The 26,648-nt window shown below is 40.6% G+C and overlaps 1 protein-coding gene across 1 annotated transcript in view; it reads left to right on the forward strand.

Annotated features, from left to right (window-relative positions):
- TPGS2 (tubulin polyglutamylase complex subunit 2) overlaps positions 1–26,648 on the forward strand; it is a 52,968-nt gene that overhangs the window by 5,559 nt on the left and 20,761 nt on the right. The window contains exon 2 of the mRNA XM_046671431.1: positions 3,386–3,465. Coding sequence (XP_046527387.1) covers positions 3,386–3,465 — 80 coding nt within the window. The remainder of the gene's footprint in view (positions 1–3,385; positions 3,466–26,648) is intronic.

Here is a 26,648-nt window from a genome sequence, read left to right on the forward strand (position 1 = left end):
TAACAGGGTTACTTTTTTACGTAAGGACGCAGAGCTCTGTGAATATGCTAAAACCCACTGAATTATACACTTTAAAATGGTGAACTGTTTGGTATTGGAATTATATCTCAATAAAGCTTTTTGGTTTTTTTTTTTAAGGAATTCTAAAAACAGTGGTTTAAGATTTCCTGCCCTAACTCCCAGGACTGTGAAACTGTTGAGATATCGTACCTGTGATTATGTTATGTTAAATGGCAAAAGGGATTATCTAGGTGAGCCTAGTATAATCACATGAGCCCTTTAAAATAGGCTATGAACAGAAGGGGAAGTCAGAGAGATTTGAAGTGTGGAAAGGATTTGTTATGCTTTTGCTGGCTTGAAGATAGATGGGAACACACCATAAGGAATACAAGATGCCTCTGGAAGCTGAAAGTGACCCTACCTGACAGCAAGCAAGTGATGGAGACCTCAGTCCTACCACCACAAGGAAGCGAATTGTGCCAATAACAAGAGTGAGCTTGGAAGACGACCTGGAGCTCCAGATGAGAACATAACGGCTGACTTGAGCAATCAGCTCACCTGGCGTAAGGATAGAAATATAGATAGATGATTTCAGCCTCAGCAGAGAATGCAGTCATTTTGTGCCAGATTTATGAGCTATAGAACTGTGACCTGAAATGAGTGTTGTTTAAAGCTACTAATTTGTGGTAATTTATTATGCAGCAATAAAAAACTTAATACAAGCATACTTTGTTTTATTGTGCTTCACTTTATTGTGCTTCACAGAGACTACATTTTTTATAAGACGCCGCCAGCAAAAAGATTACTACTCATGGAATGGATGTGTTTGCAGTCAAAAGCTTAATGTCATGGGGCCAGCCCCATGGCATGGTGGTGAAGTTCCACGTGCTCTGCTTTGGCAGCCCAGGTTTGCGGGTTTAGATTCCAGGCACAGACCTACACCACTCGTCAGCCATGCTGTTGTGGTGACCCACATACAAAATAGAGGAAGATGGGCACAGATGTTAGCTCAGGGCTAATTTTCCTTAAGCAAAAAAGAGAAAGATTGGCAACAGATGTTAGCTGGGGGAAAATTTTCCTCAGCAAAAAAGAAAAAGCTTAATGTCAGGCACTTACATTACATATGTGTGTCCTCTTACAACCCTAGAGACTAGACCATCCTGTGGGTGTAGTGAGATGACATCACTATGCAACCAGCTGGGTTGTTGTCAAGGAATTCTGTATTCTTTCCAACTACAAGTGGAGTGGTAGGTTGCTAAGACTGATTAAAGTTAGAATCTAGGTTTGCATAGGATAATTGCTCTGTAGGGCTATGCCAGGGGGCATGCAATGATTTGTGCACATAAACTCTTCTTTTCTGGACTAGACCTGTACTTGGAGTTAGAGAACTGGCTTTGTGGCTTAACTCTCAGCCTCAGTATCTTTGCTGTAAAAAATGAATAACAACATTTATTATTCACTATCTTAGCTTTGGTGGAACAGTGCCAAATGGGACCACCCCTGAAGGGACAGACAGTGCCTTCCATCCTAACCAGTCGGGCATAGCAAGGACTTACCCTGGGTCTAATGGCTTGAAGTTCACAGTGTTTTTCCACCACAGTACCACACTTTCCACACTTTCTAAGTATCACACTTAGAAAGAACATTGAACACAGAGCAGAAGAAAAATTCTGTATGTGGTGCTTTTTGCTTTTGCAAAGCACCTTCATTTCTGCCTCTCTTATCAAGGGAAGTATAATTCTTGCCTTCAAAGAGAAGTGAAGACTCATCTAAGGGCATACAACTAATGAATGCATAAAGCAAGACTAGAATAGGTGCAATCCAGAATTCTTAACTCCTATATTAGGCTGTTGCTACATCCCAAGATTTGAGCTTTCTGACAACTTGGAGGAAACTTTATGATGCATAGAAGGGGTACTGGCATAATTATAGAATCAGTGAACTGCATTAAACTAGATTAGAAGTCTCTCCCTTATTCCTAGAAATTTAAAAAATTTTATTTCCATACATTCCCTGTTTACAGATGCCTAGGACATGCTAAATAATTGGATACAGTTCAAAATAGAATATATAAAGTATAAACTATGTGGCCCCAACCCTGTATGTGATGAGATAGATAGGATATCAGGAAAAGCAGAGATCACTATGAGCTAGAGTCATCTGAAATGGTTTCCTGGAGGAGGTGGAACTTTAGTATGGCCTTAAAGTATGGGGAGGACTTGGGTAGGTGAAGAGAAACATGGACACATTTAGGTATGTATATCGGCAAAGGGATACAACATAGACAAAGATGAGCACAGCTTTGGTTTTTGGGGGCACAGAGGGATAGAGACAATGAGGAAACTGCCACAACTGGGACCAAGGGTTTGGACTACAGGGTGGAAGAAGATAAAATCAAACAAGTATGGTGAGAAACCTTATCTTCTGAACCAAAAGGAGAACTGAATAAGATCTGATAGGAAACAAGCCTAGATACGGAGAAGATCCCCTGGTGGTGTGCTGAGGATGGATCAGAGCAGGGAGAGAGAGTTTGTGGCTTTGATTGCATCTAGACTTGAAGTGACCATGGCCTAAAACAGAATAATCAACGTGATATCTCAAAGAGGAAAAGTAGATAGGCTTTGTATTAGTTTGCTAGGGCTGCCATAAAACGTACCACAAACTGGGTGGCTTAGAACAACAGAAATTTATTCTCACATAGTTCTGGAGGCCAAAAGTCTGAAACCAAGGTGTCAGCAGGGCTATACTTGTTCTGAAACCTGGATGGGAAGGATTCTGCCTCTTCTTTTCCTAGCTTCTGGCAGTTTGCCAGCAATCTGGTGTTCCTTGTCTTATAGATACATCACTCCAACCCTCCATATTCATGTGGCCATCTTCCCTCTGTGCATGTCTCTTCACATAGTGTTCTTTTTGTAAGGACACCAGTTGTATTAGATTAGGGATCCTCCCTACACCAGTATGGCCTCATCTTAACTAAGTACATCTCCAGTGGCCTTATAAAAAATGGAATCCATTTTTCATAATGTTAGCCTAGCTATTCCTTATTCTTTTTCATCCTGTTCATAAGTGTATAGATTTAGCTCACTGAGAAGTTCAGTGTGTCACTAGGAATGTAGAATCTCTGATTTTTGTTCAGCAAACTGAATGACTGAGCAGTGACTGGGTGTAAGGTATGTTGTGGTGATGTCCTTTTTACCAGATAGATTATATGGTCCTAAGCTATGGGACTGAGTGCCTTTGAGAGACCAACAGTTCTTCCCTGCTTTTATCATAGGAGTAATAAATGCTCCTCAGAAGAATCTGATATTCCTAGAGCAGTCATCAACAGTTAGTCAGCCTCTAGTCTAGAAATGTGTGACTCTACAGACTCTCTTTCCTCTTCCAGAATCATCCCCAGGTGTGACGGAGGTGACCATCCTGGAAAAGGCGCCTGCTGAACGTCACATGATTTCTTCTTGGGAACAGGTAAGTATTGCCCTGTTGAATCCTCATCTCCCAATAAAGAGAGGTCAACTTAACTGCCCCTGAGAAGGAAAGGTTAGGATAGGAAACCTATTCTTATCTCAGGCCACAGCTGCCTTCAAGATAGAGTTCACCCTTCTCTCTGTTCCTGTTCAGACCCCTTAACACTCCCTTCCATTCCATGCCATTTCCCCAGCAGGGAACATCTCCTCTGAGGCTATCGTATGGAGGCAGTGGAACATTTGAAGTTGTAACCAACAAAGCTAAAAATCCAGCAAGGAAAAGAAACATTAAATATTAGTAAGCATGCCAAGCAGAATGTGGTTAAGTGTTGCAGATAAGTACTAACCAATTTAGTAACTAGGGCTTCCCAACCTTCCTCTGAACTTTCATTCGTTTATTCAATCAAAGCTGTAAGCTCCTAAAATGGGCCAGGTATTGCGCTTAGTGCTGAGTGCTAGGGATTCAGTGGTAATCAAAAAAGGACACAGTTCCTTACCTCTTGATCTTTCTAAGACATCGTGTAAATCATTGGGAGTATAATTACAAAGCAGACTGAGGACTGTGAAAGAGAGGTAAAGGGAGCCTTGTCAGGAGGCCTGACCTAGTCTGGAGGGTGAGAAAGGTTTTTCCCAAAGAAGTTAGGAGAAGCTATTAACCAGGCAGATGAGATCTTGGAAGAAGAGGCTTCCAACCTGTGTGAATGTTTTGAAATGAGAAGGATTACATTTTCCGAGGGCGTAAAGAAGGTCCCTGTGGCTGGAGGACAGGAGAACAAGGGGGAGAGGTTGACAAGGACTGAGACATGCAGGGCTTCTTAGATCATCGAGAGTTTGCTCTTTATCTTGAGAGCAAAGGGGAGCCATTGAAACATTTAAGTAGGTAACTGGGAAGTTGAATTTCTGCTTGGGAAAAATCACTGGAACCAAGGAGTAGCAAATGGATTTGACCAGGGGGCAAGAAACTACCCTGCCATTTAGTGAATGCTTGCTAGCATGTGTCACATAAGTTACTGCATTTAATCATCATAGTAACCCTGCAAGGTAGTTGAAGTGTTACAGGTGAAGAAACTGAGGCTCAGAGATGTTAAAGAATTTGTCCTGGGCCATTTAGCTACCAAGTGGCAGAGTCTGAATTTGAACTCAGAGCTGCCTGCCTCTAAGTGCATGCCTGTTTTGCTCTGCCACACTGCCCTCCTAGTGGCGGGCAACACTGTGGCAGTCTTACCCAGCAGCCAAGCAGCCCACAAGCATGTGTGCATGTTCAGTCCCTGCCAGCGGGCTCATCTTCCCTGGGCTGAGCCAGCAGCAGCTTCTCTGGAAGTCTAGTAACTAGTAGTTGAGGTTTCTCTCCAGGACCTCAGCTTAGCAGCACCCCAGTTTTTCTCATGGGCTCACTCAGCCCCCGCTCCCATTTCTACTCGCAGCCCATAATAGAAAAGGGAGTTCCAGAACAATGTCTAGTTGTTGAACACTTACTCGCTGATCCAATCAGAGCCTGCTCCTGGTGTGGCTGTGGCTCTGCCAGCCAGCCTTGTTGACATTGTTTATACATCCTTCCTGATCCTTCACAGGCTTAAGTCAGCCCTTTAATGAGAACTGCCTCAGGGCTCTTTTGTAAGAGTAAGACCCTGATTTTCTGTCTGCTGAGGAGGACATTCCTGGCTTGGAAACCCAAGTTCACAGACCTGGGAGAGTGAGAGGACAGGGATGCCTTGTCTGGAGTGGAACACCATTAATGCTATGTCATGTCACTTATTTATTGATGTAATTTCTGAGACATTTCCTCCTTGTGTCTTATACTGCATATTCCCCAGAACTCTCTAAGATGACTTTACCCATTTCTCTCAATTTAACTTATTATACAGTACTTTATTCATTTAGAGCATTCCTTCCATGGCTGCTTTTCAGGACTAGAGTCTGCATCTGATCTTATTGGGATCTAATCTGCCTCCTGGACAATGAAACTTTATTGGGTTCCCCTTTAGCTTAGACTGACATTTAGGAGAATACAGTTAAAGAGTTGGATAAATAGCCATCAGAGGTCTGAAAGAATGCAATGGTAAGCATGGGGGAAAGAGATTTTTAACTAACTGAGATAATCAATGGAATGTTTTCTTCAGACATACCCATTTGGGGGAATTTCTGTGATAGTGCCTGGAATAATGAGATACATTGATTTGGAGTTTTCCATTGAGTCCTTTACTTGACATATCTCAGACCTAAGTACAGTAAAATATGCATAAAGTACGAACAATATTAGGATCAGAAATGTAAAAATTCACCTGAGTAGTTGGCATGTCTGAGCTTTTTGAAGGCTTGTTGGGTGCTTGAAAGCTAACGTATGAATGCAGATGATAGAAGGAGTTTGGGGTGTGTACTTTTAAGACTCAGTTTTTACATAACACTTTTTTCTGGTTGGGATAAACAAAACATGGTCCTTGAAAATTTGGGAAATACATAAAAGAATTAGAAAATGAAAAGTACTCTAGGATTTTACCACTTAGAGATAACCACTATGAGCATAATTTTAGTTGTGGGTAGAGTGGGCAATGGGTAGTGGTCCAGGGACCCACTCAGAGTCCATGAATGCGAAGTGGTCCATGGACTCCTCAAAATTTGTGTCAGATTTATGGAGCACATACATTTTTCTGCAGAGAGATTTCTTTGGATTCTGAAAGGGGTTCATAACCCCCAAAAGCTTAAGAACAGGTTTTTGAATCATTTTTTCATTCAAAACAGAGGTGATACTCCATGTACTGTTTTGGTACCTACTTTTGTCGCTTAAGCAATGGAGGGCAGAAGTTTTGAGCTGATCTGAAATTCCTCCCTGCTTCCTCACCCAAGGAGTTACTGAAGAGCACATTCCCACAGGGGCAAGCTTGGTAGGATCCCCTGACTTGTGCCTGCTCCCGAAATTGCCTGTACCAGAGGACCAGGAGGGTCCCAAGGGGCTGGTAAGTCCCACTTCTCCGGGACTGACCCTGGAGACCTGTCTCCTTGGAGACACCCCAGCCAGGACACAGCTGCCACGTGGTACGCCTGTTGTCCACAGCTGCATAAATATAGCCAACTAATAGTTATCCCTCCAAGAAGAGGCCCACTGCCTCTGCCCTGTCCCTTTGGGCAAATACAGCCCTCAGGAAGCCCACTGAGATAAGATTTAATGGTAAGGCTATACAGGCACTAATGTGAGGAAAACAGCTTGGAGTAGGAGTCTTATGCCAGCTCTAGGCCTTTGGCTAAAAGATGTAACTTCTCTGGGTCTCATGTTCGTCTATAAAATAAATGGTTTGAAATCAGTGTTATTGAAGGACTCATCCAGTTCTAATAATTTGTGATTCTTCGGTGCAAATGCGGGAAGAAAAGGTTGAAACTGAAACCTAAATGACCAGATACTTCCTGTAGTCTCCTAAGGTTAGAGGAAAAAGTGAACAACCTCTTCCTATTTTAATGTATTCCTTTTTTGTTCTTTAAAAGCAGTTTCAATCTGCCTGGTTTCATGCAATTGTGTGATTCATGTTCACCGTGCCTGCTACCTGCCTTTTGTAATGCTGGTAGTTAGTAAGACCTAATGTCTACACTGAGTTTTTCATCTTTTGGGCACCATGAAAGCGTCTACCTCTTAATTCTCACAGCATCCTGGTGTCAGGAGAGTTCTATTATTATTAAGCATTTCAGTGACATTTCATAGTTGTGGAGGGCTGTACAATTCTTGATTGGTTAGACTTTCCAATCCCCAAATAAAAATTCAGTTTACTGGTGGTGAAACTATGGCCCCCAGAGACCAAATGATTTGGCAGAAAGAACATCCCCTCTCTTTTTAGCCTAACTTTTTCTACAGTCTTCAGAGAGTGGGTTCTGAACCTTCTTGCAGATCTTCCCTCACTTGTCCATGCTATGAATTTATTGTGAGCATCCCTCATGGGAGAGAGCAGTCTGGGGCACCTTGTCACTAGCAAGCCCCTCACCTTGTGCTCTCGCTCTGCCCTGGCATCTCCCCTCGAAGCTATTTCCCATCTCTTTAAAATTAAAAACAAAGACGGCAACCTTCAACCTTGTGTCTCCCTCTTGCTAGTTGGCCATTTGTTCCTCCGCACAGCCACGCATGTGGAAAAATGCTCTAAATCAGGGGTCAGCAAATGTTTTCTTTAAAGGACCAGATAGTATAATATTTTAGGCTCTCTGTGGGCTTTGGAGTCTCCGTCTCATCTACTCATCTCTGCCATTGTAGCACGAAAAGCAGCTGTGGACGGTACTGAAATGCGTGGGCATGACTGGGTTCCAATAAAACATTATTTACAAAAACAGCTGGCAGGGCAGAGCTGTCCAGTGAGCCGTAGTTTGCTAACCCCTGGTCTAAATTACTCTCTCCTTCTTGCACTTCCCAGTTACTCTTCATCCTTCTGTAGCCTTTCTTTCTCCGCCACCATTCAGTAGACACTACTCTGTAAAAATCACCAGGGACCTCTTCATTGCTAAAGCAGTCTTATCTCGCTTGACATCTCCCCTGCATTTCTCACGGTTGACCACTCCCTTCTCTACCTAACTCTCTGCTCTCTTGGATTCTATAGCATCAGCCTCTCGGATTCTTCCCCAACTCTGACTGTTACTTCCTAGTTGTTTCTGCCCCTACAGCTCCACAGCACTTATTTGTTACATGTTTGTCTCTGTACAAATTAAGAATATGTTTGGCTCACAGAAATATAAGTTTAAACTAAGAGTAGCTTAAATAAATGGGAATTAATATTTCTTGCATAAGAAGACCTGAAGTAGACAAGTGCAGTTGGTTCATCAGCCCAGACAATGTTAAGCCATTGTCTTCATAATTCTTTTGGCCTTTTCCTTTATGGGGGCTAAATGACTGTTACAGTCCCACTTATCACCTCCAACCTCAAGGCAGAAGAAGAGGTAAGGGATTGGTTTACATTTTAAAGTCCAGCACTAGTTGCAGAGGAGGTTCTGAAAACAAGTATTAAACTGGACACGTTTCCTCCTCAGATAAAATTAGGTTTCTTTCAAGGAGGAAGAAGAAAATGGAGTTGAATAAGTAACCCATGTGTCTGCCACAGCCTCCTCTGCACCTTGCCTCATTCCTTACTTTCTGTGTCTAGTGCCCAGCACAGTATTTATTCCACAACAGACACTTAATAAATGTTGGATAGATGAATGAATTAGATGAAATACAAAGGTCAGAAAGAGTATAGGACTTCCCAAGGTCACTCAGCTTCTTTTCCGTAAGCAGCCCTTAATTTCAGTCCTGAGAGTGAGGCTGCCATAGCCACTGTTTCTGAAGCAAGGAGGCTTCAGGTGCAAAGGCTTCCCCAACTCATGCCCCCAGGTGTATGTCCTGATGACTATTTAAGTTTGGGGGTACTGTTTTCTTGGCTGGTGTCTGCCATATACAAGCTTCACCAAGATGTGGGCCCCAAAGAGCCTAACATTTATATATTTTTTCATCCTGCATTTTTAGAGGGAGTCTCATGGCTGTGTAGAGGAAGGATTCGGCAGCTCTGAGTCTTAAGCAACTCAGCTCTAGCCCCAAACTTTCCTACCCAACCCAGCAAGACAAAAGGTTCCAGTTAACCAGGCCCTCCCCTCTCTAGAGGAGGGAGTTTGAGAATATATTTGAGAATTCACTCCATCTCTCCATAGCCCACCCAGGTTTTCCTTCCACTACATGGGACATCCTCCCCAAGAAGAGTTTCAGTAGATGCACTTGTCCTCATTGTCTTATGTTTCTGGTTAGATTTTAGTGTTCCTCCTTGGTAAGTGTCCCGGGCAACCCTTCCTCTGGCTGTGGTTGTAAACGGGCTTATGGAGAGCCTGCCCAGTGTGGACCAGCACCTACAGAAACATTAATTTCCATGCTCTGGCCCTTGTGCTGGCCTGATCCTACATCTGCTATCCAGCTCCCTTCCCTGGTAAAGTGGCCTCTGAAAGGGAGGGGACAGTGGGGTACAGGATCCCCAGAAGTAGAGAAGGTGAGTAGGAGGCAGTGGCCAGCCCTTAGCCCTTCCCTTGAGGCTCAGGCAGTGCTCAGGAGTACTTTCTAGGAATCATGCTGATAGCTCCCAAAACATCAGAATGGCCCAGGTACTTCATTTGATGAATCAGTAACATAGCTTGTGGTGGACAGTGTAGCTTAAAGCAGCTGTTGTAGTTAGCCTCCTTGGGAAGAGAAAAAAAATATTGAAAATTGGAAGGTATATGACAGAATTATGATTGGGTTACACAGAGGTTACAGTACTTGTTCATGCCACACTATTATTTCAGACACTGGTCAGCAGTGTTATTCTCCTTTCTTGACTTTCTCCCCAAGTCCTCGCTCTAATTCTGATATCCCCCTCTTCCATTTACTTCCTGCCAGTCCTTGTCTTCTTCCTTCTGCTTCTTTTTCACGCCCCTAAAAGTAAAGACTGAGCATGAATCTGGTGGGGAAAAGCCCTCTGAAGTGAGCAGATTGCTCCCTGCAGAAGAGTAGTTTCTTTCCAGATTGGGCAGGAGAGAAATTAAAACCTGGAGTCACTGGCCAGAGCAGAGGAGCCACCTAAAAGTGGTACCCTGAAAGCCCCACTCAGGACGAACGGCCTGAAGCACTGCAGGACTAGCCACAGTTCTGGCCACCAGGCATAAGGGCTGCAGCAAGGAAGCAGCCGAGCTGGAGCCACCAATGATTTATATGAGAATGACAGTGCGAGCTTAATGTTTTTGTTTACTTGGCATTTTGTATGTTTATATTAGCATTTGTAGTATATTAATATTTGATTTTACTTTTTTTCTATTCTTATGAATTCTGAATGATTTTTCAAGATACTGGCTTAAAATAATATCAAAATTTATTTCTTGAGTGAACTCAATACCACAATAAATGTTGTAATCACTACTACTGGAATTCTCCAGCCTGCCTTAAAGATTAACAGTGTCACCAGCCCTTCTCAGCTGGATGTCATGGAATTTAGGTTAAGAAAGGCTGATAGAGAGAAAGACAAATACTGCATGATTTCATTCAAATATAGCAAACACGTGGACAAAGAGAACAGATTAGTGGTTAGCAGAGGGGAAGAGGGTTTGGGGGTGGGCAAAAGGGATAAAGGGGCACATATGTATGGTGATGGATGAAAATTGGACCACTGGGGGTGAGCACGATGAAGTGTATTCAGGAATTGATAAACAATAATGTACATCCGAAATTATACAATGTTATAAACCATTATAATCCCAATAAAATTATTTGGGGGAAAAAAAAGAAAGACTGATAGACAGTAGTTTTCTTGTCGTCACCACTAGATGGCACTGGTGAGCAAAATCTCAGAGTGGTTGCTGCTTTTTGGGGTGACAGAAGCAGCAAGAACTTTGTCAGAACACTGGTAACTGTAGGCTTCCTGCGCTAGGGTCCTGGGGGTGGGAGAAAGGCACTCTGCATGCACACTTTTCCTCTCTGCAAGCACAGAGGATGTGCCATACGAGAGGCAGTAGGGCAAACCCTGAGTCCAAATAACTAAGTAGGAAAATAAACATTAGCCTCACATCTGTGAGATTGGGAACTAGATGGTGAAGGGAGAAAAAACAAAAATGGATCAGAATGCATATTTCTTAAAAAACCTGTTTTATTAAAATGATAGCTATTGTCTGTTTTGTAATCTAAACACACTTTTCATAATCTATATCACACACAGGTGCTTTTAAAATCACCTGCAAGCTTGAAGCTTGCTTCTCACCTGTAGTTCTTGAAGATACTATGCCCTAAAATCATAATAATCACCTCTTCCTGCCAAGCTCATGGCCCCTCCCGCATCCAGTGTTTTGTAGACTCAGTCTTAGACAAAATTGTTCTTGAACCTGGATTCACAGAATTTAACCGACACTCAAGGCCACTCAGCTAATGGCAGAGTTGTGAAGTAAGCTCAGATCATCCTGCTACATTCTTTGTTTTGTTTTGAGGAAGATTAACCCCGAGCTAACTGCTGCCAATCTTCCTCTTTTTGCTTTGGAAGACTGGCCCTGAGCTCACATCCATGCCCATCTTCCTCTACTTTATATGTGGGACATCTACCACAGCATGGCGTGCCAAGCGGTGCCATGTCCGCACCCGGGATCCGAACCAGCGAACCCCAGGCCGCCAAAGCAAAACGTGCAAACTTAACTGCTGCACCACCGGGCCAGCCCCTCCTGCTATATTCTTAACTTCCCCACACATTGAGTACCTAGAACTGACTGACAGTGTGACCTAAAGCAAACTTGATATGAGCAGTGTTGAGGGGCACATCTCAAAATGGTCCAATAAGCCAAAAATTTAGACAGAATTACTAACAATGCCTCTCTGCCTGTATAACCATGTCAAGAAGTCACTCTAAAGGGTCCAAGAAAGGAATTGGAGAACTCATCCTTCTGTACACTTGGGGGTTTGAGTTGGCTAGAGAAGATTGGTCAGGCATATGCACAGATGTGAGTTACTTAGAATTTAGGGCATGCTCCTAGCACCTCCTGAAAGAATACGAAGCTCTTCCTCTGTTCTTTCCACCACCAGTTTGTCTCGTTTTCTGTCCATATAAAATACTTGTTTATATCCTGTTGTACTGTACTTTCTAAGAACTTTCAGAACTATTAGGTTCATTGCATTAAATGCTGTAGAAGTATATACTCTTCATTTCTTTCCTTTTTATTAAGATTATGATAGTTTACAACCTCGTGAAATTTCAGTTGTACATTATTGTTAGTCATGTTGTAGATGCACCACTTCACCCTTTGTGCCCTCCCCCCACCCTCCCCTTTCCCCTGGTAACCAGCAATCAGTTCTCTTTGTCTATATGTTAACTTCCACCTATGAGTGGAGTCATACAGAGTTCGTCTTTCTCTATCTGGCTTACTTCACTTAACATAATACCCTCAAGGTCCATCCATGTTGTTGTGAAGGAGACGATTTTGTCCTTTTTTATGGCTGAGTAGTATTCCATTGTGTATATATACCATATCTTCTTTATCCAATCATCACTTGCTGGGCACTTAGGTTGCTTACATGTCTTGGCTATTGTAAATAATGCTGCAATGAACATAGGGGTGCATGGGACTTTTGGAATTGCTAATTTCAGGTTCTTAGGATAGATACCCAGTAGTGGGATGGCTGGGTCATAAGGTATTTCCATTTTTAATTTTTTGAGAAATCTCCATACTGTTTTCCATAGTGACTGCACCAGTTTGCATTTCCAGCAACAGTGTATGAGGGTTCCTTTTTCTCCACAGCTCTCCAACATTTGTCACTTTTGGTTTTGGATATTTTTGCCATTCTAACAGGTGTAAGGTGATATCTTAGTGTAGTTTTGATTTGCATTTCCCTGATGATTAGTGATGATGAGCACCTTTTCATGTGTCCATTGGCCATCCATATATCTTCTTTGGAGAAATGTCTGTTCATCCCCTGCCCATTTTTTGATTGGGTTGTTTGATTTTTTGTTGTTGAGCTGTGTGAGTTCTTTATGTATTATGGAGATTAACCCTTTGTCAGATAAATAACTTGTAAATATTTTTTTCCCAATTAGTGGGTTGTTTTTTTGTTTCAATCCTGTTTTCCCTTGCCTTGAAGAAGCTCTTTAGTCTGATGAAGTCCCATTTGTTTGTTCTTTCTAGTGTTTCCCTCATCTGAGGAGTTATGGTGTCCGAAAAGATTCTTTTGAAACTGATGTCAAAGAGTATACTGTCTATGTTCTCTTCTAGAAGACTTATTGTTTCAGGCCTAATCTTTAGGTCTTTGAGCCATTTTGAGTTTATTTTTGTGAATGATGAGAAAGAATGGTCACTTTTCATTCTTTTATATGTGGCTGTCCAGTTTTCCCAGCACCATTTGTTGAAGAGACTTTCTTTTCTCCATTGTAGGCCCTCAGCTCCTTTGTCAAAGATTAGCTGTCCATAGATGGGTGGTTTTATTTCTGGGCTTTCAATTCTGTTCCATTGATCTGTGCACCTGTTTTTGTACCAGTACCATGCTGTTTTGATTACTGTAGCTTTGTAGTATGTTTTGAAGTCAGGGATTGTGATGCCTCCAGCTTTGTTCTTTTTTCTCAGGATTACTTTAGCAATTCGGGGTCTCTTGTTGCCCCATATGAATTTTAGGATTCTTTGTTCAATTTCTGTAAGGAATGTCATTGGGATTCTGATTGGGATGGCATTGAATCTGTAGATTGCTTTAGGTAGTATGGACATTTTAACTATGTTTATTCTTCCAATCCATGTGCATGGAATGTCTTTCCGTCTCTTTATGTCATCATCCATTTCTTTCAGGAAAGTCTTGTAGTTTTCGTTGTATAGATCTTTCACTTCCTTGGTTAAATTTATCCGAAGGTATTTTATTGTTTTTGTTGCGATCGTGAATGGGACTAAGTTCTTGAGATCTTTTTCTGTCAGTTCATTGTTAGCATGTAGAAATGCTACTGATTTATGTATGTTGATTTTATACCCTGCAACTTTGCTGTAGCTGTTTATTATTTCTAATAGTTTTCCTATGGATTTTTTTGGGGTTTTCTATATATAAGATCATGTCGTCTGCAAGGAGCGAGACTTTTACTTCTTCGTTGTCCATTTGGATTCCTTTTATTTCTTTTTCCTGCCGAATTGCTCTGGCCAACACCTCCAGTACTATGTTGAATAAGAGTGGTGAAAGTGGGCACCCTTGTCTTGTTCCTGTTCTCAGAGGGATGGCTTTCAGTTTTTGTCCGTTGAGTATGATGTTGGCTGTGGGTTTGTCATATATGGCCTTTATTATGTTGAGGTACTTTCCTTCTATACCCATTTTATTGAGGGTTTTTATCATAAATGGATGTTGGATCTTGTCAAAGGGTTTCTCTGCATCTATTGAGATGATCATGTGGTTTTTGTTTGTCATTTTGTTAATGTAGGGTATCACGTTGATTGACTTGCAGATGTTGAACCGTCCCTGTATCCCTGGTATAAATCCCACTTGATCATGGTGTATAATCTTTTTGATGTATTGCTGTATTTGGTTTGCCAAAATTTTGTTGAGGATTTTTGCATCGATGTTCATCAGTGATATTCGCCTGGAGTTTTCCTTCTTTGTGTTGTCCTTGTGTGGTTTTGGGATGGGGGTGATGTTGGCTTCATAGAATGTGTTAGGGAGTGCTCCATCTTCCTCAATTTTCTGGAATAGTTTGAGAAGGATAGGTATTAAATCTTCTTTGAATGTTTGGTAGAATTCTCCAGAGAAGCCGTCTGGTCCTGGACTTTTATTTTTGGGGAGGGTTTTGATTACTGTTTCTATTTCTTTACTTGTGATAGGTCTATTCAGATTCTCTATTTCTTCCTGATTCAGTTTGGGGAGGTTGTAAGAGTCTAGGAATTTATCCATTTCTTCTAGGTTGTTCAATTTGTTGCCATATAGTTTTTCATAGTATTCTCTTATGATCCTTTGTATTTCTTCAGTATCTGTTGTGATTTTTCCTCTCTCATTTCTAATTTTATTTATTTGAGTCTTCTCTGGTTTTTTTTAGTGAGTCTGGCTAAGGGTTTGTCGATTTTGTTAATCTTTTCGAAGAACCAACTCTTTGTTTCACTGATCCTTTCTACTGTCTTTTTTGTTTCAATATCATTTATCGCTGCTCTAATTTTTATTACTCCCTCCTTCTGCTGACGTTGGGCTTTGTATGTTCTTCTTTCTCTACTTCTGTTAGGTGTTGTTTGAGGTTGCTTATCTGAGATTTTTCTTGTGTTTTGAGGTGAGCCTGTATTGCAATGAATTTCCCTCTTAGGACTGCTTTTGCTGTGTCCCAAGTGAGTTGGTATGGCGTGTTTTTATTTTCATTTGTCTCCAGATAATGTTTGATTTCTTCTTTAATTTCTTCAATAATCCATTGTTTGTTCAGTAGCACGTTGTTTAGTCTCCACATTTTTGTCCCTTTCCCAGCTTTATTCTTGTAGTTGATTTCTAGTTTCATAGCATTATGATCAGAAAAGATGCTCGATATTATTTCAACCCTCTTGAATTTATTGATGCTTGCTTTGTTTCCCAAGATATGGTCTATCCTTGAGAATGTTCCATGCGCACTTGAGAAGAATGTATAACCTGCTGTTTTTGGATGAAGTGTTCTATATATATCTATTAAGTCCATCTGGTCTAATTTTTCATTTAATTCTATAATTTCCTTGTTGGTTTTCTGTCTGGGTCATCTATCCATTGGTGTTAATGGGGTGTTGAGGTCCCCTACTATTATTGTATTGTTGATGATGTCTCCTTTTAGTTTTGTTAGGAGTTGCTTTACAAATTTTGGTGTTCCTGTGTTGGGTGCATATATATTTATAAGTGTTATGTCATTTTGGTGGAGAGTCCCTTTTATCATTATATACTGCCTCTCTTTTTCTTTATCTGTTTTGCTTTGAAGTCTACTTTGTGTGATATAAGTATGGCGACGGCTGCTTTCTTTTGTTCATTATTGGTTTGGAGTATTGTCTTCCATCCCTTCACTCTGAGTCTGTGTTTGTCTTTGGGGCTGAGGTGTGTTTCCTGGAGGCAGCATATTGTTGGGTCTTGTTCTTTGATCCATCCTGCCACTCTGTGTCTTTTGATTGGAGAGTTCAATCCATTTACATTTAGAGTGATTATTGAAATGTGGGGGCCTACCGCTGCCATTTGATCACTTGTTTTCCCGTTCTCTTGCATTTCCTTTGTTTCTCATCCCATGATTTTTGGACTACCAATTCAGGTAGGTAAATTTCTATATTGGCTTTCTTATTTGTAATTTGTGTCTTTATTCTTGTTATTTGTTTAGTAGTTACCAGGTGGTTTGTATAAAACATCTCACAGATGAGATAGTCCATTTTCTGATAGCCTCTTATTTTCTTAAATTAAAATGTTCCATCCTTTTTCTCTTCCCCTTCAAGGTTGTTATTGTCAGATTTTTTTTTCTCTGCCTTCTTGTATTGTGAGTGTGTGGTTAAAATGACAGGATTATATTTATTCTTGGTGTTTCCCTTCCCTTTATCTTTAGTGTTTTATTTAACTTTTGCTAACCTGTTCTGATGGAGAGCAGCTACTTTCTGTTATTGTCCTTCTACTTATCTCCTTTGCTCTGGGTTTTGTAACCCCTTTCCTTTTTTTGATTTTTCAGGTATGAGGGTCTTCCTGAGCATTTCTTGAAGAGGGGGTGTTGTGGCAATGAACTCCCTTGACTTTTGTTTGTCTGGGAAAGTTTTTATTTCTCCATTGTGTTTGAAGGATATTTTCACTGGGTAGAGTATCCTTGGCTGCAAGTTTTTGTCCTTCAGAGTTTTGAATATATCATTCCACTCTCTTCTAGCCTGTAAGGTATCTGCTGACGGCCTTATGGGGGTTCCTTTGTAGGTTATTTTCTTCTGCCTGGCTGCCCTTAGTATTTTGTCTTTGTTATTGACTTTTGCTAGCTTCACTACTATATGCCTTGGGGTTGGTCTTCTTACATTGATAAAGTTTGGAGATCTATTGACTTCTGTCACATGGAGTTCCATCTCTCTCCCCAGGTTTGGAAAGTTCTCAGCCATTATTTCTTTGAACAGGCTTTCTGCCCCCTTCTCTTTCTCTTCTCCCTCTGGGATACCTATAATCCTTATGTTGCATCTCCTAATTGAGTCAGATAATTCTCAGACAGTTTCTTCATTTCTTTTTAGTCTTAGGTCTCTCTCCTCCTCTGTCTGCAGCATTTCTATATTCCTAGCCTCCAAATTGCTAATTCTGTCCTACTGTTCATAGAGTCAAGATTTTTCTTAATCTGCTTGATCGTGTTATTCATTTCCAGTATTTCTGATTTGTTCTTCTTTATAATATCAAACTCTTTTGCGACACATCTCCTGAACTTGTTGAGTTGTCCATCTGTATTCTCTTTCAACTCATTGAGTTTTTTAATAATGGCTGTTTTGAATTCATTGTCATTTAGGTTATAGATTTCATTGTCTTTGGGATTGTTTTCTGGATACTTGTCATATTCCTTCGTTCTGGAGATTTAATATATTTTTTCATACTGCTTGATGGCGTGGATTTGTGCCTCCCTATAGAGATAGAGTTTAGTTACTGCTTCCACTTGTTTCTACTGGTGTGGCAGGGGGAGCAGCTGTTTAGACTGCACCAACCAGGAACCCTGTCAGCTGTTGCTGACTGGACCTGGGCCCCTCCTCATAGTCACAGTGGTCCTGTGGGGTACCTCGTCAGCTGTGGGGACAGTCGCAAGGGGGCCTCACGCTACTGGTGCCTACTGTTGCAGACCAACTAGATGCGCTCCCTCCTTAGGGTCTGCAGCGGTGTTATGGTCTTTCCCAGTGGCCGGGGGCAGGATCACCTCTATTCACAGCTCTGTCACCGTCAGGGCCCACAAGATCTCATTTGTCCACTATAGGTCACATCAGAGCTATGGATATCTACTGCAGTCTGTGGTTAGCTCACCCAGCTGTGCTACTTTTGCCCCAGGGCCTTCCAGCCTTGTGATTGTCGGTCAGTGCCACTCCACTAGTGCTACACAGAGGCTTTCACTGTGGCTGCTGTGGGACCATGGATTTTCCCCCTGGGCCATGGAGCTCCACCCAACCCCTGGCCACTCTCACGGGATCACTGGGTGTCCCTTGCCCCCTCTGGGACACAGCCAGAGTCTGTGAGTCAGAGGTGGCTGGCAGGCTGCTGCCCTGCCTGGTATCCTCCTCTCCTGGAGCTTCCCAGCATTCTGAGTGCTAGGCGCAGCCTCTCCGCTAAGGCCGAGTAGAGGCTTTCCCTGACACTGGTGCGGGACCATGGATTTTCCCCCTGGGCCGTGCACCAAGGCCGCTGGAGCTCCACCCAGACCTGGCCACTCCCACAGGATCTCTGGGTGTCCCTTGCCCCCTCTGGGGCACAGCTGGAGTCCGTGAGTCAGAGGCAGCTGGCAGGCTGCTGCCCTGCCCCGGATCCTCCTCTCCCCGGCGCCTCCCAGCCTTCTGAATGCTGGTTGGGGCCTCTCCACTAAGGTCAAGTAGAGGCTTTCCTTGCCGCTGGTGCAAGACCATGGAGTTTACCCCTGGGCTTAAGGGTAATCGCATGGGGCTTAGGTAGGACTATAGTCACCTGTTTCCACCGTCGCTCCGCCGGTGCGCGCACACGCCTGCCCTTGGTGGATGGTGATGCTATGGGCGTGTCTGCTGGAAGAAAGCAACTTGCAGGTTTTAGGCTGTCTGGGGGTCGGGGGTCAGAGAGTTTTCACCTATCTCCACCTCCTCCTGGGGGGAAGTCTGTCCGCCTTCCGATGTATAGCAGCACGGGTCTCTCAGGCGTCCTGAGATGCTACATGGATATCCTTTGTTAACCAATGAATGTCCAATTGGTTGTAGATTCGAAGAGGGAGAGAGAAAGAAGACTACTCACTCCACCATCTTGGTGACGTCATCCTGTACTCTTCATTTTTAAGATGTTCTCATTAATCCAATAATTTGTTTCAGAAAATAATTTATGAGCATGGATGTGAAATTTATGCAGTGATTGCTTTGCTCCAACATCATCAAAACTTGGCCGAGGACCTTGTCTCACATCATTTTCCTCTAAGTCTCCTTCTTCGCTTGTTCCCTTGAGCCCTTTCTCCAGCTAGCTCTCCACTGAGGAATTATCACAGCCTAGCAGACACCTAGTCTGCCTTATCTGGTGAGGTGAAAAAGAGATGAAATGTAACTCTACTCTGCAGACCAGACTTTTTATGGGTTTAAAATTTTCTCTTTCACTTTATAATTTTGTTTTTATTGAGGTCATATTGGCTTATAACATTGTGTAAATTTCAGGTGTACATTATTATATTTCATCTCTGGACTGCATCCTTTTTGCCACTGATAGTCTAGTTTTTATCCATCACCATACATATATGCCCCTTTACTCCCTTTGCCCTGTCCCCAGCCTCTTCCCTTCTGGAAACCACCAATCTGTTCTCCTTATTTATGTGTGTGTGTATCTTCCACATATGAGTGAAATCATATGGTATTTGTAATTCTCTGTCTGACTTATTTCACTTAGCGTAATAAACTCAAGGTCCATCTCTGCTGTCACAAACGGCACGATTTTGTCTTTTTTATGGCTGAGTAGTATTCCAATATATGTATACATATGTATATATATGTACACACACACACAAATATATATATATACACACACCACATCTTCTTTATCCATTTATCTGTTGATAGGCTCTTGAGTTGTTTCCACATCTTGGCTATTGTGGATAATGCTTTGGTGAACATAGGGATGCATAAATCTCTTTGATTTGTTGCTTTCATGTTCATTGGATAAATGCCCAGAAGTGGAATAGCTGGATCACTTGGTATTTCTATTCTTAGTTTTTTGAGAAATCTCTATACTGTTTTCCATAGTGACTGCACCAGTTTGCATTCCCACCAGTGGTGTATGAGGGTTCCCTCTTCTCCACATCCTCTCCAACACTTATTTCTCGACTTGTTAATTATAGCCATTCTGATGGGTGTGAGGTGAGATCTCATTGTAGTTTTGATTTGCACTTCCCTATTAATTAGTGATGTTGAACATCTTTTCATGTGACTGTTGGCCACCTGTCTATCCTCTTTGGAAAAATGTCTTTTCATATCCTCTGCCCATTTTTAATCAGGTTCTTCATTTTTTGACTGTTGAATTATAGAGATCTTTATATATTTTCGAAATTAACCCCTTGTGAGATACATGATTTGCAAATATTTTTTCCCAGTTGGTGGGTTGTATTTTTGGGTTTTTTTGATGGTTTCCTTTGCCTTGAAGAAGCTTTTTAGTCTGATGTAGTCCTATTTATTTTTTCATTTGTTTCCCTGGCCTGAGGAGACATGGTATTCAAAAGGATACTGCTAAGACTGATGTCAGAGAGCCTACTACCTATGTTTTCTTCCAGGAGATTTATGGTTTCAGGTCTTACATTCAAGTCTTTAATCCATTTTGAGTTAATTTTTGTGTATGGTGTAAGATAAGAGTCTCCTTTGGTTCTTTTGCATGTGACTGCCTGGTTTTCTCAACACTATTTATTAAGGAGACTGTCCTTTCTCCATTGTATGTTGTTGGCTCCTTTGTCAAAGATTAGCTGTTGTAGATGTGAGGTTTTATTTCTGGGCTCTCAGTTCTGTTCCATTGATGTCTGTGTTTGTTTTTGTGCCAGTACCATGCTGTTTTGATTACTACAGTTTTGTAGTCTACTTTGAATGCAAAAAGTGTAATACCTCCAACTTTGTTCTTTTTTCTCAGGATTGCTTTGGCTCTTCGGGGTGTTTTGTTGTTCCATGTAAATTTTAGGATTCTTTGGTGTATTTATGTGAAAAATGTCATTGGGATTCTGATTGGGATTGCGCTGAATCTGTAGATTGCTGTAGGTAATATGGACATTTTAACTAAGTTTATTTTTCCAATCCATGAACATGGAATATCTTTCCATTTCATTATGTCTTCTTCAGTTTCTTTCATTAATGTTTTGCAGTTTTCAGAGTATAGGTCTTTCACGTCCTTGGTTAAATTTATTCTTAGGTATTTTATTCTTTTTGTTGTGATTGTAAATGGGATTCTATTCTTGATTTCTCTTTCTGCTGGTTACTTATTAGTGTATAGAAATGCAACTAATTTTTGTATGATTTTGTACCCTGCAACTTTGCTGTATTCATTAATTATTTCTGGTAGCTTTTTGGTGGATACTTTAGGGTTTTCTATAGAGAGAATCATATCATCCACAAATATAATGACAGTTTGACTTCTTCCTTTCCAGTCTGGATGGCTTTTATTTCTTTTTCTTGCCTAATTGCTCTGACTAAGACTTCCAGTACTATGCTGAATAAGAGTGGTGAGAATGGATATCCTTGTTTTGTTCCTGTTCACAGAGGACTAGCTTTCAGTTTTTCACTATTGAGTATGATGTTGGCTGTGGGTTTATCATATATGGGCTTTATTATGTTGAGGTACTTTCCTTCTATATCTATTTTATTGAGAATTTTTTATCATAAATGGATGTTGGATCTTGTCAGATGCTATTGAGATGATCATGTGGTTTTTATTCTTCATTTTGTTGGTGTAGTGTATCACACTGATTGGTTTGTGGATGTTGAACCATGCCTGCAGCCCTGGAATAAATCCCACTTGATTGTGGTGTGTGATCCTTTTTATGTACTGTTGTATTCAGTTTGCTAATGTTTTGTTGTGGATTTTTGCATCTGTATTCATGATGATATTGACTTGTAATTTTCTTTTTTTGTATTGCCTATCTCTGGTTTTGGTGTCGGAGTAATGTTGGCTTCGTAAAATGAGTTAGGAAGCATCTCATCCTCTTCAATTTTTTGGAAGAGTTTGAGAAGCATAGGTATTAAATCTTCATTGAATGTTTGGTAGAATTCACCAGAGAAGCCATCTGGTCCTGGACTTTTGTTTCTTGGGAGGTTTTTGAAAACTGTTTTAATGTCTTTACTTGTGATTGTTCTGTTCATATTCTCTTTCTTCTTGGTTCAGTCTCGGGAGATTGTATGATTCTAAGAATTTATCCATTTCTTCTAGGTTATCCAATTTGTTGGTATATACCTTTCCATAGCATTCTCTTATAATCTTTTGTTTTTCTGTAGTGTCTGTTGTAATAGCTTCTCTTTCATTTCTGATTTTATTTATTTGAGCCTTCTCTCTTTTTTTCTTAGTCTGGCTAAGGATTTGTCAGTTGTGTTCATCTTTTTGAAGAACCAGCTCTTAGTTTCATTGATCCTTTCTGTTGTTTTTTTGTCTCTATTTCATTTATTTCTGCTCTCATTTTTATTATTTCCTTCCTCCTCCTGACTTTTGGCTTTGTTTGTTCTTCTTTTTCTAATTCTTTCAGGTATAGTGTTAGATTGAGACTTTTCTTGTTTCTTGAGGTAGGCCTCTATTGCTATAAACTTCCTCCTTAGTACCATTTTTGCTGCATCCCATCAATTTTGCTATATTGGGTTTTCATTTTCATTTGTCTCCAGGTATTTTTTTATTTCTCCTTTGATTTCTTCATTAATCCAATTCTTGTTCAGGAGCATGTTGTTTAGTCTCCACATATTTGTGACTTTTCCAGCTTTTTTCTTGTAGTTGATTTGTGGTTTCATAGCATTGTGTTCAGAAAAGATGCTTGATATGATTTCAATCTTCTTAAATTTTTTGAGGCTTGCCTTGTTTCTCAACATATGGTCTATCTTTGAGCATGTTCCATGTGCACTTGAGAAGAATGTGCATTCTACTGCTTTTGGATGGAATGTTCTACATATATCTTTTAAGTCCATCTGTTCTCATCTTTCATTTAAGGCCACAGTTTCCTTGTTGACTTTCTGTGTGGGTGATGTATCCGTTGACGAAAGTGGAGTGTTAGTCTCTTATTATTGTTTTGTTGCTATCAATTTCACCCTTTAGGTCTGTTAATAATTGCTTTATATACTTTGATGTTCCTGTGTTAGGTACATAAATATTAATAAATGTTATGTCTTCTCAGTGCAATGTCCCTTTTATCCTTATACATGGCCATTTTTGTTTCCTGTTATCATTTTTGTCTTGAAGTCTGTTTTGTGTGATACAAGTATAGCTACTCCCATTTTCTTTTAGTTGTCATTTGCTTGAAGTATCATCTTCCATCCCTTCACTCTGAACCTATGTTTGTCTTCAGAGCTGAGATGTGTCTCCTGGAGGAGGCATATTGTTGCATCTTGTTTTTTAATCCTTCCAGCTGCTGTATGTCTTTTGATTAGTGAATTTAATCCATTTACATTTAGAGTGAGTATTGCTATATGAAGGCTTAATACTGCCGTCTTATCTTTCATTTTCTGGTTGTCTGATATTCCATTGTTTCTTTTTCCCTGTATTTCTGCCTGCCATTTTAGTATAGTGGTTTTCTCTGATCTTTTTGTCAGTTTTCTCTTTATTTATGATTTGTCACTCTGCTCTGATTTTTTGTTTTGTATAAAAGACCTCATAGATGAGATCATCCTTTTTCTGATAGCCTCCTATCTCCATTAGCCTATGCAGGTTCTATCCTTTTACTCTTCTCCTTCTATGTTTATTTATGTCATAAATTGTTGCTTTTTGTCTTGTGAGTTGTGACCCAAGTGAAGTGGCTATAGTTATTTTTGATGCTTTCTTTCCCCTTATCTTTTATGTTATAATTACATGTTTGCTAACCTCTGATTTTGATTTTGTCTATTTATCACCTTGCTCAAATCTTTGTAAACCTTTGCCTTTTTATTTCAGGAAGGAGGGCTCCTTAGAACATTTCTTGTAGGGAAGGTCCAGGGGCTATGAACTCCCTCAGCTTTTGTTTATCAGCTTTTATTTCTCCTTCATATCTGAAGGATAATTTTGTTGGATAGATTATTCTTGGCCAATAGTTTTTGTCTTTCAGTATTTTGAATATATCATTCCACTCTCTCCTAGCCTGTGGGATTTCTGCTGAGAAATCCACTGAAAGCATGAGGGAGGTTCCTTTGTAGGTTTTTTCCCTTCTCTCTAGTTGCCCTGAATAGTCTTTCTCTGTCATTCACTTTTTTTTTTTTTTTGAGGCAGATTAGCCCTGAGCTAACATCTGCCACCAACCCTTCTCTTTTTACTGAGGAAGACTAGCCCTGAGCTAACGTCCATGCCCATCTTCCTCTACTTTATACGTGGGATGCCTACCACAGCATGGCTTGACAAGCAATGTGTAGGTCTGCACCTGGGATCCAAACTGGCGAACCCTGGGCCCCTAAAGTGGAATGTGCGAACTTAACTCCTGTGCCACCAGGCTGGCCCATTTTTGTCATTGACTTTGACAGTTTTAATATTATATACTTTGGAGAAGGTCTTTTTGCTTTGAGATAGTTAGGAATTCTATTAGCCTCATGTACTTATATATCCAGTTCTTCCCCTGGTTTGGGAACTTCTCACCTATTATTTCTTTGCATAAGTTCTTTGCTCCTTTCTCTGAATGACTCTCTTTTCTTTCTAGGATACCTGTTATCTTTATGTTACTTTTCCTTATTGATTCGGATATTTCTTGTAGAATTTCTTCACATTTTAAAATCTTAGTTCTCTCTCCTCTTCCACTTGAATCACTTCTAGATTTCTATCTTTCAGCTCATTACTTCTCTCTTCCATATCATCTGCTCCATTTTTAATGCTTTCTGCTTTATTTTTCATCTCTAATTGTGTTCTTCATCTCCAGAATTTCTGTCTGCCTTGTTTTTTTAAGAGTTTCAGTCTTTTTGCTGAAGTACTTCTGTTCATTAATTTTATTTCTGAGCTCATTCAACTGTCTTTCTGAGTTTTCTTGTAGCTTGTTGAGTTTCTTCATGACAGCTATTTTAAATTCTCTGTCAGTTAGCTTGTAATCTTCTGTGACTTCAAGTTTGGTTTCTGGAGAGTTATTTTCTTTCTGTTCTACTGTGTTACCATAATTCTTCATAATACTTGATGAGTTGATCTTCTCCTGCTGCATTTGTGGTAGTAACCACCTTTCTTATTTGAGTAAGGCTTTGATTACTTTAGTTGTGAACTGCTTCTGGTTCTGTTTGAGAGCCTACACTATCCATTCTCCACTGCCTGTGCTAGAGGCATCCTCAGTGCCCTCCTTGTGCTGCTTGTGCCTCTGAGGTGGCTGTTGCCTTGCTGCTTATGATGTTGCTACAGTCTCAGGTGTCACCATCAGGGTCACCAGGCTACACTCACTTCTGCTGCTTTCAGGGTTGCCTGGGTCTCGTGTTTCCCCACTGGCTCTCCGTGGGCTTGGATGATGCTACTCCCAGCCTGCCTGGGGGTGCTAGCTGCAGCCTTGCCAGGGGTGCTGGGTTCACAGGTGTCACTGTTGCTGCCAGGGGCCCAGGGACTTGTATGCAGCCCCTGCTGCTGGTACAGCCAGTGTCAGGAGTGTCACCACTGGGGGCTGTGTCACGAGTTCTGCTGTGGTTCCTGATGCCTCTGGTTGCAGCTTCCAACTGCCACCACTATGGGGGTTCAGGAGCTAAGCACAGAATATGTTTTCATTTACTTCTGTCTTGAATTTCTTTCATCTGTGTCTTATAGTTTTCAATGTGCAAGTCTTTTACCTCCTTGGCTAAATTTATTCCTAGGCATTTTATTCTTTGTGATGCAGTAAATGGGATAGTTTTCTTAATTTCTCTTTCTGATAGTTTGTTATTAGTGTATACAAATGCGTCTGATTTTTGCATATTCCTTTTGTATCCTGAAACTTTACTGAATTCATTTATTAGTTTTAGCAGTTTTTTGGTGGAGTCTTTCAAGTTTCTTAAGCATAATATCATGTCATCTGCAAATAGAGACAGTTTTTACTTCTTTTCAACTTGAATGCCTTTTATTTCTTTTTCTTGCCTAATTGCTGTGGCTAGGACTTTGTAGTACTATGTTCAATAGAAGTGGTGAGAGTAGATATCTTTGTCTTGTTCCTGATCTTAGAGGAAAAGCTTTCAGCTTTTTACCATTGACTATGATGTTAGCTGTAGGCTTGTCATATATGGCCTTTACTATATTCACATATATTCCCTCTATACGTACTTTGTTGAGAGTTTTTATTATGAATGAATGTTGAATTTTGTCAAATGCTTTTTCTACATATGTTGAAATGACCATTTGATTTTTATCCTTCATTTTGTTAATGTGGTGTATGACATTGATTATCAGATGTTGAACCCTTCTTGCACCTCTAGAATAAATCCTGCTTGATCATAGCATATGATCCTTTTGATGTTTTGTTGAATTTGGTTTGCTAATATTTTATTGAGAGTTTTTTTATATGTACATCAGAGATATTGGCATGTAATTTTCTTTTCTTATAGTGTCCTTGTCTAGTTTTGGTATTGGGGTAATGCTGGCCTTGTAAAATGAGTTTGGAAGTGTTCCCACATCTTCTATATTTTGGAAGATTTTGAGAAGCGTTGATATTTTATCTTCTTTAAATGTTTGGTAGAAGTCACCAGTGAAGCATCTGGTCCTGGACTTTTGTTTCTCGGGAGGTTTCTAATTACTGATTCAATTTCCATATTAGTAATTGGTCTGTTCAGATTTTCTGTTTCTTCATGATTCAGTCTTGGTAGGTTGTATGTTTCTAGGAACTTAGCCATTTCTTCTAGGTTGTCCACTTTGTTGATGTATGATTGTTCATAGTAGTCTCGTCTGATCCTTTTCATGCCTCTGGTATCAGTTGTAATGTCTCTTCTTTCATTTCTAATTTT

The sequence above is a fragment of the Equus quagga genome, chromosome 9, assembly GCF_021613505.1.
Source record: "Equus quagga isolate Etosha38 chromosome 9, UCLA_HA_Equagga_1.0, whole genome shotgun sequence".
Lineage (NCBI taxonomy): Eukaryota > Metazoa > Chordata > Mammalia > Perissodactyla > Equidae > Equus > Equus quagga.